General features: G+C 38.9%; 1 protein-coding gene across 2 annotated transcripts in view; it reads left to right on the top strand.

Moving 5' to 3' along the window:
• Positions 1-2198, top strand: part of LOC126236907 (m7GpppX diphosphatase) — a 35520-nt gene extending 33322 nt beyond the window's left edge. Inside the window, exon 3 of one of the 2 annotated variants that reach the window (XM_049946553.1) lies at positions 689-2198. In XM_049946553.1, coding sequence (XP_049802510.1) covers positions 899-2047 — 1149 coding nt within the window. In that variant the 5' untranslated portion in view covers positions 689-898 and the 3' untranslated portion in view covers positions 2048-2198. The remainder of the gene's footprint in view (positions 1-688) is intronic. The other variant, XM_049946555.1, reaches the window with a different exon arrangement.
• The last annotated feature ends 14965 nt before the right edge of the window (positions 2199-17163 follow it).

Here is a 17163-nt window from a genome sequence, read left to right as displayed (position 1 = left end):
AGGATTCATCAAGACAGAAGGGCTTTCAATGAATAGAAGTGTCTCTGAACTTTCAAAAAGTGCCATTATTGAGACAAAAAAAGGATAATGAAATTATCAGTTTGAAACATAGTTCTGTCGTGGTGCAGAAAGGGAGTGATTTCACAGAAGTGAAATCATTAAAGGCCTCTGAAATGTGGTGTTACATAAGATTGTTGAAGATAGATGGAATAAGTGAAGAATATGTCCTACAATGTATAAACAAGAAACAATGTGTAAGAAGTAATTTTATTAATCAGAAAGAAAGAATGGTTGAGCACAAATTAAGACATGTCATTGCTGAAACTCAGTGAGCATAATGATGATGATGATGATGATGATGATGATGATGATGATGATGATGAGAAAAAAGAGAGGAGGAAGAAATCAGTTTTTCTGGAAGTGAACAGCTTCAGAGAAATCTTTGCTTACAGCATGTCATGTAGAAATGATTTACTGTTTGAACATTATAAAGTATGTGCTCAGCAGCAGTTGTAAGCTCAAACTTATCTTTAGAAGCCTCATCTGTAAATTATTTTATTTCTGTGGTTGGAAAATACAGGAAAAATTGAATTATTTCTGTTATTTTTCATCCATAATTTGTGTTACAGTTTTCTAAGAATTAATATCAAAATCTGGCTTTCCGTATATACTTTTCTTTACTTTTCAGGTATATATGCTGAGAAATCCCATCTTCTGGGTGAAGTTGTGAGTAATATAGAATTGATGTCAGACTACTATCAGAAGGCCACAATACCATTTGCCATAAAAGAAAGTGACAGCCTGTTTCAGAAGTATGAAGAGAAGAACCTGTTAAAGAGAACTGCTGAGTGACTCAATCACTCACTCCCTTTTTGTTTGTTTGTGTGTGTGTGTGGAAATGTTAACAAGGTGCGTTATTGTTGAGGTGAGGGAGCATTTGAGAGCTTGTAATGTATATATTTTACTAAAAGAAAAAATTCAGAAGAGTGATATTTTCCAAGTTTGTGTGAAGGCATCACTAATATTATTGACAAAGATTGCTGATAAAACTACAGTTTCACAAAAAATAAAAGTAACCACATGTTCTCTTATTCCTTGCAGTCTGTCAAATTTAAATATGCATAGCAATTATATTTGCTTTAGACTGCTAACTGTACCAAACAATGCTGTTTCAGGTTCATTTGCTTCAGAAGTGCTACCACTTGTAAATTTACATTGCAAAAATAATGAGTTTGTTTTCACTCCAATGTTGCAGAAAGGAAAGTCTTATGATATTCATTGCAAGTGTTGCTCTAATATGGTATCAGTGTCATCTGTAACTTTCCAAAGATTTCTGCCATTACCTAGTGGTTTCTTGGAATTTGAAGATTATTTTTGTCATGCTCATGGTCAGCAGAATAATCTCCAGTCCGCATCCTCGTGTAAATCGTGTGACTGCTTGTATGGTTCTTATTATTTCTTAATTAAGCCACATTTACTTAAAGTCAGTAGTGCAAGTGTAATTAAATGTGATCGTTGTCTGTCTTGGATAGGTACTCTCAACAAAGATTTTGCAAAACTCTGGAGTTGCACTGTGTCATTTGGTGCCATGACAACAACATCACAACCCCTAGAAGACTTTCTTAATGTAATGAAAGAATCTCTTGAAGGCATGCCTGCCTCTGCTGGTAAAGTTTTAATTGAGTGTGTTGTGTCAGATAGTAATACACACTATATTCTCCTGTGGGCATTAGACAAATTCCTTAATGTACATTGTAATTTGAATGGAAAATATTCTGCTGTAAGTGAATCAGTTACTAATAGTACTGTGACTATTGTAGCAGAAACAAGTCTGCAGTCCATGCATACTATGAAAGTTTTGTATAAATATCAGGAGTGTGCTTCAGATTGTGTAGGGCTATGGCAGAATGACAGGAATGTACATACTGTTGATGTAGCAAAGCAAATGTTCATTGCTGGTTTACAGCATCTAATGAAACAAACAGAATACATTCCAGAACCTTACAAGATTGTTGAGGATTTCTTTGTTGCATATATTGAATTGTAGATACAGTTTACTTCCAACATTGATGAAAATATAATTACCTTAAATTCTCTTTTAATTTCAGAGTGACAGTGTTGTGTGATAACAGCCAGACTGTTTGTTGCGATCTTAATGTAATAAAACCGAATTTTTTTGCTTATGTACTTGAAACAGCTACAGTAGTTGTTTATTCACATAATCCCTATTAATTTTTATGTAGCTATGAGTAGAATTAATAGTGCAGTTGAAATTGTAAACACTATGAATTTAGTATATTCAGTGTGTCCATATTGATGAATATCTATCAATAGTATCTTATGATAGTTGTAGCCCCTAAGATTTGTCCTTTCTTATTTGATTGGATAAGCAGTAACACATTGCCGTAGAAGGACAAATTACATTTTATGGTGATGACCATACTTACTTCAGTAGTATTACTAACTGTGGACAGTAACTACATTAGGAGCTTGTTTTATACAAATCTTCCCTGTATACTTTGCTGTATACAGCTGTGTACACACAACTAACACACATACGACCACCAGCTCTAGAATCTCGGGCTGGAAAGCAACATCATGTGGGATGCAAGTAGCAATCTGGAGGGGGGTGAGACGGGGGAAAGGATAGTAGTGATGATGGATAGGGAGAGAGACAAACATTGTCTGGTGGAGTGTGCCGGTACTAGACTGCCAATAGGCACAGTGTCAGGAGGTTGTGGGGCAGGGAGGTGGGAAAAAAAGGAGCAAATAATGAAAGGAGTGGGGAAGGAGGGACGGATGTGTTGGCAGAGGGCTGCAAATAAACAGGGTAGGTGATGAGCATGGGGAGGAGATGATAGGACAGAGGGGGTGGAAACTTGTGTGGGGACAGTATCTTACTGTATCTGCACAGTTCAGAAGAGCTGATGGTGGAAGGATCCAGATGGCTTGGATAGCGAAACAGCTGCTGAAATAAAATGTGTTATGTTCAGCTGCATGTTGTGCCACAGGGAACCAGGTGATGTTTTCCTTTGTTACTCTTCTGTATAGCATTACTCCACACAGTGTCCATTATCTCTCTTCTTTCCTGTGTTTATTGACTACCTTCCAAACTGCATCTATTCCCAAGCCACACTGTTTCAACGATCGTCTGTTCACAACAGATACTTCATGACTGTGCAGATTGTTGATGCAACTTTTAATGCCCCAGGTTCTTTCCTTTGATAGTTAAATTACATTCATTCCTATTGATCCCAATTCTTCCCTCATATTGACCTACTCAAGCATTTGTGTGTTTTTTACACCTTCCCATGCCACACAAACTTTTGATCCTCGGCTGAACCCATTCCCCCTCCCTCCCTCCCTCCCTCTCCGCTTATTCCAATGCACAAAACACACACACACAATCATCATCCCTTTTCACACACATTTCTGTAAGTTTTTAACATATTTGTGCATATTTTTATGCGGCTTCATGTATTTATGCATATCTGTGCATGTTTCTGGGTGTCTTTTCACGTATCCAGCCCCTCTCACAACCATTAACACCTATTTTGCCCATTTCTGCATTATTAGTTATTCCCATTTCCTTTACACCATTCCTGCCACAATGGGCTCCTGCTCCATCTTTGTGTAACAGTTCAGAAAAGTATCCCTTTCCCTGTCTAAAACCCAGCCACAAATGCTGCCTAAACCATCGAATCCCTCCAAATGGCTTAACTGTAAACATTCCTTTCTGTGCATCTCACCCTTCCTTTCACAGTGACCTACACCTTTTCAGATTCCGCCAACCCCAGGCCCTCACAAACCTTTTACTGCAAAAACAAATCTCCATGGCACAGGCATTCCAGAACCATTTCTGCTCCCTCCGCAAGGTACTACTGATCAGCAATCCCTACTCAGTACATCAAATCTCTGAAATTGAATCCCTTGCTCTCCAGCACCTGGGAGGAGCATTCCAGACACTACCTCAATAAGTTATCCAACTTGCTGAAATCCTACTGCTGCTTGGGCACCACTATCCAACCCCCTATTGTACACAGTGTTCCTCCTCATTCACTCCTCATAGCAGTTGAATGCTGCCTAGCTGACCTTTCAACTTGCCACATCACCCAAAACTCCCTGCCAACTCTCCACCAAATCCAGAGCCAAAACATTCCTGTAACATTGTTGTTAACCTTTCTGCCAAAACCTTCAACTCTACAGAGCTTTCTCCTATCCAAAGACCTCGCCCTTAGCCCTACACCCAAATTTTACCATGCTGGACTTGTCAAAGATCTACTGTTCTTCTCCTGATCCTTGCAATGGAAGTACTTCTTTTACACTACCACCCCAGCCCTCCTGAGTGAAACCACCCTAATTCCATGGTTGAACCCTGCCTCTTCCAGTTTATACCCCATCTAACTGCGATCCTGCCACCTAACCAACTGCTGGTCACCTCCAACTTATCTTCACCATCCTTCCCCAGGTCCGTTCATCAGAACGCCAACCTCTCAGTAGAAGAAAGAATAGCCACACACAACCTCAAAACAAACCCTGACCTAATTGTCCTATATCTGCAGACAAAGGTTCCACCAGTGTTGTTATGAATCATAGTGACTACCTGGCAGAAGGCCTGTGCCAACTAACTCACTCCTCCACCTGCAAACTGCCAGTGATCTCACCACACTAGTAGAACACAACCTCCAATGCCTGCTTAAAGCCCTTGGCCCTTCCCAGAACCTTTCCCCTGAATCCATTTTACTCGTCAACACTGACAACCAGCACACGGACTTCTACATGCTCCCCAAAATCCACAAACCCAACAACTCTGGACGCCCCATTGTGGCTGGTTATTGTGCTCCCACTGAAAGAATTTTGGCCGTCATTGACCAACATCCCCAAACAATAGCCCACAGTCTAGCCTCCCACATCAAAGATACCAGCCACTTCCTTCACTGACACTCTGCCATCCCCACTGCCTAACACTACTCGTCATTGTTGATGCCACCTTCCTATACACCAACACCCCTATTGTTCAAGGTCTTACTGCTATTGAACACTAACTTTCCCAACATCCTTCATGCACCAAACCCACTATGTCATTCCTCATACACTTTACTAACTTTGTACTAACCCACTGCTACTACTCATTTGAAGGGAAGGTGTATCAACAATTCTGCGGCACAGTCATGGGCATCCACATGGCACCCTCCTATGCCAATCTTTTTATGGGCCATCTAGATGAGACCTTCCTAGCCGTCCAAAACACCAGTTTCAGGTTCATTGATATCTTCATTATCTGTACTCAAGGCCAGGACACAATATCTTCGTTCCTTCACAACCCCAACACCTTCTCTCCAACAGCTTCACGTAGTTCTCAGCCCAGCATGCCACCTTCCTAGATGTTGACCTCCTCCTCTCTGATGACTCCATCTGCACCTCTGTCCACATTAAAACCACCAACAATACCTGCATTTTGACACCTGGCATCCCTCTCACACCAAAAAATCCGTCCTGTACTGCCTGGCCACCCAGGGATGGCATATCCCGTGACAAGAACTCTTTTTGCTCAGTATTCTTAGGGTCTCACGGAGGCATTCAGAGATATGCACTAGCCCCGATACCTAGTCCGCAAACATATCTCCCATGCCACTTCCCATCACACCGTCAATTCTCCTACCACAACCAAAAACCAGCCATAAAGGAGTGTTTCCTTCATCACCCAGTACCACCCAGGAATGGAACAACTGAACCACCTCCTTTGCCAGGTCTTTGATTAACTATCATTATGTTCTGAAATGAGGCCTACCGTATCAAAGATACTTCCCACCCCTCCTAAAGTGGTCTTTCTTCGCCCACCTGACCTCAACAATATCCTACTCCATCCCTATCCCACTCCCAATCCAAAGCCCATGCCATGAATACCATATTCCTGTCGAAGACCCCCGTACAAGACCTGGCAAGCCACCAACCCAGAACTTCCTTCTCCAGTCCTGTCACAGGATTATTCTACCCCATCAGGGGCCAGGTGATGTGTGAAAGTGTCCATGTCATTTACCAGCTCTGCTGCAATCATTGCACAGCTTTTTATATTGGCGTGATTACCAACCAGCTGCTCACCACAACCAGCTGTCCACCAGAATGAATGGCCACTGCCAAACTGTGGCCAAGAGCAAAGTAGACCACACTGTGACACAACATGTAGCTGAACATAACATACTTGATTTCAGTGACGGCTTCTCTACTTGAGCTGTCTACCTGCCTTTCCCCACTCCTCTCCTTCCTTGCACTTGCCTCTCCCATAACCTCCGGATGCTACACCTGTTTGGAGTATAGTCCCTGCATGCTCCACCAGAGGGTGTTTGTCTCTCCACACATACACTGGTATTCCTTCCCATTCCCCACCTTCCCCAAATCTGTGTGTTTGTGTTTTACTGACAAAGGCTTTGGCCGAAAACTTTATGTAAGTGCCTTTCTGCAGCTTGACGTGTCTTCTTTATGGTAAGTAGCAGTCTGTAGTTTCCTATATGTTGATATTCCTACCTGGAGTTTCCGTTGTTTGACCCTGAGCTACCATGTTTTTATTATTTTTAACAGAAACTTAAAATCCTGATGGTACTCAGGCGTTTGGAAAATTGTACTAAAATGCAGGAGGATCGGCAACGAATTGACACATGGTGCAGGGAATGGCAATTGAATCTCAATGTAGACAAGTGTAATGTGCTGCGAATACATAGAAAGAAAGATTCCTTATCAGTTAGCTACAATATAGCAGGTCAGCAACTGGAAGCAGTTAATTCCATAAATTATCTGGGAGTATGCATCAGGAGAGATTTAAAATGGAATGATCATATAAAGTTGATCGTCGGTAAAGCAGATGCCAGACTGAGATTTCTTGGAAGAATCCTAAGGAAATGCAATCTGAAAACAAAGGAAGTAGGTTAGAGTACACTTGTTCGCCCACTGCTTGAATACTGCTCACCAGTGTGGGATCCATACCAGATAGGGTTGATAGAAGAGAGAGAGAAGATCCAACGGAGAGCAGCGCGCTTCGTTACAGGATTATTTAGTAATCGCGAATGTGTTCTCGGGGATGATAGATAAACTTGAGTGGAAGACTCTGCAGGAGAGATGCTCAGTAGCTCGGTACGGGCTTTTGTTGAATTTTCGAGAACATACCGTTCCTCACAAGCGACTTCTAATCAAGCTGCGGGCCTATGGGGTATCGTCTCAGTTGTGCAACTGGATTCATGATTTCCTGTCAGGTCGCAGTTCGTAGTAATAGACGGCAAATCATCGAGTAAAACTGAAGTGATATCAGGTGTTCCCCAGGGAAGCGTCCTGGGACCTCTGCTGTTCCTGATCTATATAAATGACCTGGGTGACAATCTGAGCAGTTCTCTTAGGTTGTTCGCAGATGATGCTGTAATTTACCGTCTAGTAAGGTCATCCGAAGACCAGTATCAGTTGCAAGCGATTTAGAAAAGATTGCTGTATGGTGTGGCAGGTGGCAGTTGACGCTAAATAACGAAAAGTGTGAGGTGATCCACGTGAGTTCCAAAAGAAATCCGTTGGAATTCGATTACTCGATAAATAGTACAATCCTCAAGGCTGTCAATTCAACTAAGTACCTGGGTGTTAAAATTACGAACAACTTCAGTTGGAAAGACCACATAGATAATATTGTGGGGAAGGCGAGCCAACAGTTGCATTTCATTGGAAGGACACTTAGAAGATGCAACAAGTCCACTAAAGAGACAGCTTACACTACACTCATTCGTCCTCTGTTAGAATATTGCTGCACGGTGTGGGATCCTTACCAGGTGGGATTGACGGAGGACATCGAAAGGGTGCAAAAAAGGGCAGCTCGATTTGTATTATCACGTGGTGTGGCAGATATGATATGCGAATTGGGATGGAAGTCATTACAGCAAACACGTTTTTCGTCGCGGCGAGATCTATTTACGAAATTTCAGTCACCAACTTTCTCTTCCGAATGCGAAAATATTTTGTTGAGCCCGACCTACATGGGTAGGAATGATCATCAAAATAAAATAAGAGAAATCAGAGCTCGAACAGAAAGGTTTAGGTGTTTGTTTTTCCCGCGCGCTGTTCGGGACTGGAATGGTAGAGAGATAATGATTGTGGTTCGATGAACCCTCTGCCAAGCACTTAAATGTGAATTGCAGAGTAGTCATGTAGATGTAGATGTACCTTGACTGAGGAGTCAAACAATTTATTGCTCCCTCCTAAGTATATCTCGCGAAGAGACCGTGAGGATAAAATCAGAGAGATTAAAGCCCACACAGAGGCATACAGACAATACTTCTTTCCATGAACAATACGAGACTGGAATAGAAGGGAGAACCAATAGAGGTACTCAAGGTACCCTCCGCCACACACCGTCAGGTGGCTTGCGGAGTATAGATGTAGATTTAAGGACTTACCTTTAAAAAATACAACGCTCCTTAAATTTATTTTAGCAGTGATAGTTAAGTGTTCAATTGCTGTAGAGGATCTGGTTGTGCATTTGTAGCCTTAGTGTTGTTTTGGCAATGTTTTCAAAAAAGGATGGCTACAGTGATCCTGAGTTTGGCATTGAATTTAGCAGCTCAGAAATTGAAGAATGTGGTGTTTCTTCATTAGAACTCAGTGATAACAGTCGGTTGAGTGAAGTGCTCACCAGTGGTAAGAGATAAATACCTCTACTGTGCCCCAGTCAACTCCTTCACAATTTATATTCACAAGAAATCATTGTGAAATACATGGTTGGACATGATAGTTACACGGAAACTAAAAAATGACTTCAAGTGTCCGGAAGTTTTAGTGATGACCAGTGCACAAGTATACTCTGGATTTTATTACTGGTGGTCTTTAGAATAATGTAGCTCATTATTTTGAACTTTAAAAAGCTATTTTTGTACATGTGGAACATAATTTTAAAAAATCAGAACGTTAAGGGGTTAAAATGAGTACAAGTAGGATATGAAATAGTGTGAGTTGCACAAATATGAAATCGCAAGCAATTCACAGAAACAGATATAATTCATGCTTGAGAACATTGAAATTGAGAAACTAATTAATTTTGGCAGAAATGTTTCACTTGCAGAAAGATTAAGAATTTTGAAAGAATAGCAACAGCAACTCAAAAGCAAGAGGTAAGCATTGAGGCAAGAGATGACACATTTGAAGAATTATGATGCAGGTCAGTATTTAGAGTGGAGATGCATCAAGATGGGATCAAATAGAGATTCCAATTTTAGAATACCAAACTGACAAGGTTTTTAAAAAAGTGTAATTCCACAAATTTCAGGGGTTTGGGGCTAAAAGTGCAAATTACAGTTGTGTGTCTAATATTAGAGTATGAGGAGTGTAATATTCAAAGCAAGCTGTTCTTGTGGTATTCAATGTGAAGACTGGTTTAATGCAGCTGTCCATGCTACTCTACCCTTGCAACCCTCTTGATCTCTGAATAACTACTGCAACCTACATACTTTTGAACCTGCTTGGTTATACCTTGATGTCTCAAAACATGTCCTATCAACTGATCCCTTCTTGTAGGTAAGTTGTGCTACAAATGTTTGGTCTCTTCATTTCTTTTTGATACCTCATTAATTAAGTGATTACCCATTTAATCTTCAGTATTCCTCTGTAGCACCAGATTTTATATCCCCTCTACTTCACTCACCATCAATTACTTTTCTGACCAAGTAGCAAAACTTGTCTACTGCTTTAAGTGTTTCATTTCTTAATATAATTCCTGGTTTAATTAAACTACATCCCATTGTCTTGCTTTTGTTGGTATTCATCTTGTATTTAGGCATTGTCCATCCTGTTCAACTGCTCTTCCACATTGTTCGCAGTCTTTTGACAGAATTACAGTGTTATCAGCAAACCTCAACGTTTATATTTCTTCTGCCCGAGCTTTAATTCCTACTCCAGATTGCTTAATGTATAGATACAATAACATCGAAGACAGGCTACAACCGCGTCTCACTCCCTTCTCAACCACTGATTGCCTTTTGTGCCCATCAACTGTTACAAATGCAGTCTGGTTTCTGTATGAGTTGTAAATAGCCTTTTTGCTGCCTGTATTTTACCCCTGCTATCTTCAGAATTTCAAGGAATGCATTTCACTCAGCATTGTCAAAAACTTTCTTCAAGTCGTTTTTTAAAACGTGTCTGAAAGAGCAGACACTGTTTTGGTGCAGAAGCCATTATGAATTAAAACGCAAAGGAATTACAGATATTGGCTGCAAAGGGACACTGAATGAAATCAATGGGGAAAGCTGAAAATTAAGACGAGGTGGCCAACAATATTTTCAGTGCAGAGGCACACCAGGCTCGAACTCTTACGAGAATTGGCAAAATTTTAGGAGTAATGAGCATAATGGGCAAGGGGCGTTACATTAGTTGTATGTGGATGATTAAGAATTTAGGTATGACAGGAGGCATGCTAAGGAGGTATCTGCATTTGCAATGTGCATTGTGTTGGAATGGCTTAGTGGTCAGAGCATCTGCCTAGTAAGCAAGAGACCCGGATTCGAATCCTGGTCTGGCACAAATTTTCAACTTTCCCCATTGATATCATTCAGTGCCTGGTTGCAATCAATGTCTGTAATTTCTTTGCGTCTTACTTTGTAAATAATTTGAGTTAGTATTTTGCAGTCATTATGTTGAAATGATAGTTTGGTAATATTTACACCTGTTGGCTCGTGTTCTTTGGAATTAGAATTATTACATTCTTCTTGAAGTTGAGGTTATTCTGTCAGTCTTGTTCATCTTGTGCACTAGAAGGAAGTTCTGTCATGGCTAGCTCTCCAAAGGATATCAGTAGTTCTGACAATGTCATTACCTCCAGGGACTTTTGAACCGAGCGAAGTGGCGCAGTGATTAGCACACTGGACTCCCATTTGGGAGAACGACAGTTCAATCCCATGTCCGGCCATCCTGATTTAGGTTTTCCGTGATTTTCCCTAAATCGCTCCAGGCAAATGCCAGGATGGTTTATTTGAAAGGGCACAGCCGACTTCCTTCTTTAATCCGATGAGACCGATGACCTCGCTGTTTGGTCTCTTCCCCCCAAACAATCCAATCCAGTCCCTTGTTTTGACTTAGTTCTTTTAGTGCTCTGTCAAATTCTTCTCGTAGTGTCATACCTCCCATTTCCTTTTGATCTGCATCCTCTTCCCTTCCTGTAATATTATGTCAAGTCTATTTCCCTTGTACAGCCCTTCTGTATACTCATCCATTTTTCAGCTTTCCCTTCTTTGTTTTCCATGTGAGCTCTTGATATGACACAGTGCCCAAAGGCCTCTTTAATTTTCCTGTAGGCAGTATCCATCTCTCCCCTAGTGAGATATGCTTCTGTATCCTCAAATTTTTTCTCTAACTATTTTGCACTTCCTCTCAATTTCATTTTCTTAGAAGTTTGTATTCCCTTCCATTTGCTGCATTTTTATATTTTCTCCTTTCTTCATTTAAATTTAATATCTCCTTTATTATATCCAAGAATTTCTACAGGGCTTTGTGTTTTTACCTGTTTGATTCTCTGCTGTCTTAACTATTTAATCTCTCAAAGCTACCCATTTGTCTTCTACTGTATTTCTTTTCCCTATTCAAGTCATTGCCCAATGCTCCATCTGAACCTCTGGTTCTTTCAACTTATCCATATCCCATCTCTTTAATTTCCTATGTTTTTGTAATTTCTTCAGTTTTAATCTACACTTAATAACCAATAAATTGTAGGCAGAGTCCAAATCTGCCACTGGGGATGTCTTAAAATTTAATATCTGTCTTACCATTATATAATGAATTTGAAGCCTCCAGGCCTTCCACACATACATTCTTTCATGACTATAAAAACCAAGTAAACCAGCTCCAATAAATGAAACAAGTACGAACCAAGCAACAGTTTCGCATTTCGTGCCAATTAATATGTTAAGGTAAAGAACAGAAGAAAAGTCTCAACACTTACATCACCAGTTTAGTCACAATCGGGCAGTACTCGGTAAATATTCCGTAGTTAGCATTTACTATTATTACGTATTATTGTAATTTAAGGCTTTCTATGCATGTAAAGTTACGAAAGTACAGACAGGAAAGGCTTGATTTGCAGGAAAGGCTTGATTTGAAATGGCGCGTTTGCGAAATTTATGTGTAACCTCAAAACTGTGTAAAAACAATTTGGAAATGTGCTCGCATGGCTAAAATTTTTGATGCTTAGAGTCAAAACTTTAATGATGGGATACCTGTTGGCCTGGTTCATGAAGTTTCGTTAAAGCCTGCTTAACTGTTCCAATAGAAGGTGACCAGCGTAATTCTGTTTCTTTGTAGAAATTTGTTGTCATTACTACACCTGTTCCTGAGCCTAGTTTCAGGTGGAGCAACTAATGTTTCCATCTTGTGGTCGGAATGTACAATCTGTGACAAATCTCGCAAGAGGCCGCAATCCACATTTGCACGGGTAGCATCAACACCGACTCAAAGGAGTCGGTGTTGGTAGCATTCATTTCACGCTAGGTGAGGAGAGCCCTACGTCATAGTACGCGTCATCGTGACGTAAATAACCCAAATCGACTACATGAGTACGTATATCGATCTTTGCAGTCGTACCGATAACGTCAAAAGTAAATGTAAATACATGGGTGATGTATACAATCGAAGTGACAGGAGTTGTGTGATATGCTTATCCTAGTGGACCGATAGTCTGAACGAAGGAACCATAACGAAAGTACAAAAATTAAAAATCATGTGTAGTGTGTACAGAAGCGCGTGTTTAATGAACATAACGAATGTCGGAAGGAAGGAATCATAACCATAACGAAAGTTAAGAAAGAGTCTAGTCATTTTTTAAAATCGGATTAATCGTGCGTAAATAATGTGGATAAAAACGTGAAATAGGGAGAAATTAAAATGTTTCGTATTTTTATAAAAGCCAATGAATTGTACACAATTCATGTGGGCAGACACGTTAAACTGAAAAATTGTGGTGGTTCCGATGTTGGTGGAAATATACCATCTAGTTCCATTTAATTTTGCCTTCATGTTGTAAATTAACTAAGAAAATTTAGCTCTCCAGAAATAAATGTTTGCTGCTGATCATAATGTACTGACCTTTTACAACGTGCGTCATTATTTCTTTATAAGCTGTATATCGTGAAAAAACAACGACAAATAAGTCACATTTACCAGCATTTTAAGCATCTGAAAGCAGTGAGTACTGTGCCATTTTTAGCTACTTTTTGTATGACTTTCAGTATGGAAATAGCTACAGTAATCATGCCATACACCCACAAAATGTATGCCATGTCTATTGAGAGAATAAGCACAGTGTGCCACCATCACATATGAAACATCACATAGTTCAAGAATCATTCACGAGTACTCTTTAGTCACAAACTTTCTTTAAAAGGAACTTCATCCTTTGTGTATTGATAAACAAAATGTGCAGTTACTCTTAAATTTTCCTATTAAGTGTATGGCTGACATTCATATGCTTCTAAGAAAATTCTTAATGCCTCGGAACACTTATCACATTCGTCCATATTACAAACAATCGTAAGTTTTTTAATGGGAAAAGTGTGACTGAAGCTGAGAAGGTTCAAGGAAACTTTTGGCGTTATGTCAGTTATTTGGTTAAAGATGCAGTGGGTACCTGGTGCTTAAAGGTGACAGACATCTCAGTATTTGGATCTAGCAAGTGGATCTACACTCTAGGTGATCAGTTAATGTACTAGTAATTTGAAATGTAAAGCGCAAAACAGTTTGAAGTTTTCCCTTAGATGCTGCCATCAAATGAGGTAATAGTTACTAGCATTTATCTCTCTGTATAAGATTCAAAGAAGTAAGGAACCCCCCCCCCCTCCCTCTCTCAAACTGTACTGATTCAGATATTGCACTTCTATACAGCTGCCAATATGCCTACTAGAGTTTTAACTGGTTGGATAAAAATACTAAATCCCAAGGTAACAACTTATAGAGAAGTATTTCTCTCCAACTGAAATAGTACAGTATATGCAAGAGAAACAGAAGAAATATATTTTCTGTTCTATATGAGATGAAAATTTCATTTGACTGGTTTCTACTGAAAGGACAATTGGTGTTTTATATCTTTTCTGCTGGTGCACTCATTAGAAACAGAGCTCCCACTTGTTTTCTGCTTTTGGTCATGAAGAAAATGGACTTCCTGATTTGCCTGGGGAAACTATGGCAAAACTAAATCTGCACGGCCAACCTGGAGTTTGAAGCTGGGTTTCCTGAATCTGAAGCTAGCACAGTAGCTACTGCACTAACCATGCTCAGTGGTTCCTAACTGGATACAATGAAATGAAAGCTAAATTATAATGCTATCTGTTTGTGGGTGCTTCCAATGCCTTAAGTTTTCGTCACAAGTAAGCAGTTACTATCATCTTTTATCAAAATTGTAGGCTTGTATTGGTTGAATTGTTGACTACCAAGCATTCCCATACAGTAGCTCAGTCTGACAAAAGCACTTGATGTTACCAGATTACAAGAGCTGCAGTTAATCACAAACTTATAAAAGGTTTAGGTGCCAGCTGATCATTAGATTACTTCTCGAAGGATCGTCATTTCTCTTATGTTACAATTTTAAATTTTTGACTGCTTACTTCACCTATAGAAGTCCATTCTAAAGAAAAATATTTGAAATTGACTAGTGACCTCACTGGAGTACAATCCCCTAGATTGTAAGCTTTCTGATAAAGTAAAAATTTTAATGGGTCTTCTGCTAATTGACACACACATGGAAATCAAAATACTTTCTTTCATTTGACTAATTCAGTAATTATTTAAAGACTATAATATATATGATTTGTGTGTTCAGCCAATCACCTCCTCACAGTGATAGTGTTCTTAGACAGCAGCAGCTTGTTTGAAACCTTTATAGGCATGAAATCAATGGAGCAATCACTGAAATTCATTGTTGAGAATAAATGGCATGCAACAATTACTCTATTTGGCCTTGGTTGGTCTTTGTCTTTCTGCGAGACAGGTTATTCTGTTACCGGAGTGGCCCTATCATTCTATTTTTATACAGTATGTTTTAAGTGAATTAGTGCTCAGTCAGTTGTGATAGAAAAAAGGCGAATTCTCACTGTTGGAAAATTAATAAAAACACCATGTCATTTGACCACCTATACCTTAGGTAAAACTCCACAAAAAACAGAATAGCTGAGTGAAGAATGAGATTTGATATTTCTGCGATCCAATATAAGCTTTCCACAAGATCAAGAAAGTCCTACTATATGTGGTCATCACAGATACTATTAGGCTACTTAAAAGTTTCTGAAAGTCATCAAAAAACTTGTGATCCTTTCAAAAAACATCAGTAATAGAAATTAAAGTGATGCAGATGGCCCAGAGGTGACATTTCATGAATCAGTACTAAAAAGTCTTCTAATCTAAAACATTAGAAGAGTAACTTCTTCTGAAAAGCCTTCATTCAATGAAAATGCCACACAATTAACATGCACTCATCCTCAACAAAATTCTTTTGTAGAAGCAGTGTATGACAGGTGGTAATTTGCCTTTGTCAGAAATGTATGTGATGAAGAAGGAAATGTTGAACTACTTTTTCTCTACCCACCTGGTCCAGCAGTGTCATTTTTTTGGCCTGTGAAGGAAGACTTGTTTTGTTCCTTTGAAAAACATTTTATGTGCTGTTGGTGTACCTAAATCAACATTATGCAAAAATGTGTTACTTTCATGAAAAGATATGAAGTTAACAGAATATAATTTGCCACAGTGGAAAAAAAAATCAGAAATGCTATTAAGAAGTTTCATAGTTTCAGGGATCTCCACTGCTGAACATTTACATTTTAAATTAACATTAGTGTGGCTAGAATAATTGTTTAAATATGCTAATTTGACACCCTAAATAAAGTTTACCTGTGTAATGAAAATGTTTCAGTTAAATTTATAACTTTTGGCTCTATTTTCATGAGCAACCCTTGCTATAGGTTGTCATTTCACACAATCTGATTTGAATGATCTTCTGAACAATGATGTGACGTGTTAAATGAACATCCAATATCTATCAAAACTCAGGGTGCCACTGCTTTTCTTAAAAAAAAAAAAAAAAAAAAAAAAAGTTTCAATAAAAATAATTCTTGTATCAACTGTCAGAAAGTGTTTTAAATATTTAAAATTCATTGTCTCGAGAACAGCTTAAGTTAATTTTCTATATTCCCATTACTCAAGAATAGGTATTAATTTTTTCCCAATAAAGATACACCCCTTCTGTCACATCTCGGAAAATATGGCAGTGTGTGATGAAAATAAGATGTTATTTTTGTATGAAGTAATGCAACCCAAATGACTAACTTTAGTTGCAGCATTTAAATTTGTAAAAAAATTCGTTTTTCCCCTAAAATTACATGACATGTGGAGAAATTTTGCACTATTGACATGCAGAGTAACACACAGAAAAAGTAGGCCTACATGTCATCTTATATATATATATTTTTTTTTTTTCCACCTACGCAATACAAAGTATTGTGATTTTGCATTTGTGTGTCCATTTGAAAAACCCAGTAGTAATTTTATTACAATGTTTACTGTCCTGGGAGTTATTTAAGATCAATTTTAAGTTCCCACCAGGGTGGAGAAATGTGACATAAGCATTTTTCAAGGTGTCTGTAGTTTTTCCAGAACTTGGAAAGTGACATTAAAACTTTCTGTACCTTTTTTTTGTAACTTTAGTGCTTAAATAATTACATGCCAGTTAAGTATGTGCATCTCTTAACTTATGAAAAAGAATCCAAATTGAAAGCTTCATAAACACCTGCGTTTTGGGCATTTATTTAGATATGTACTACTTTGCATTAACGTTCTTGCAGAGCCCAGTTATCAGAATATCACTATATTTAAAATCCAATATAAAGAAATTTCTAGTCTGAGGACAAAAAGATTTTGCAGGTGTCATAAATACAACCAAACATGCAAAGTGTCATGAAAATCTGAGATGAGTGACATGACCTGCGTGATTTGACATTTAATGGCCCTGAATTTGTATTTTGTACACAGCTTTAGGCTCAGAATGTTGGTTTTCAACAAAATAACACTTTTCCTAATTCATCTCATCCTTCACATTTTTGCACATCTGCAAAATATGTCGCAAAGTATTTAGAAATGAAACAGAAAAAAGCATCAAAATTTGGT

Source organism: Schistocerca nitens, chromosome 2, assembly GCF_023898315.1.
Source record: "Schistocerca nitens isolate TAMUIC-IGC-003100 chromosome 2, iqSchNite1.1, whole genome shotgun sequence".
NCBI classification, from domain to species: Eukaryota; Metazoa; Arthropoda; class Insecta; order Orthoptera; family Acrididae; genus Schistocerca; species Schistocerca nitens.
The sequence above is the reverse complement of the archived record's forward strand: the minus strand, read 5'-3'. Positions and strand labels throughout refer to the sequence as shown.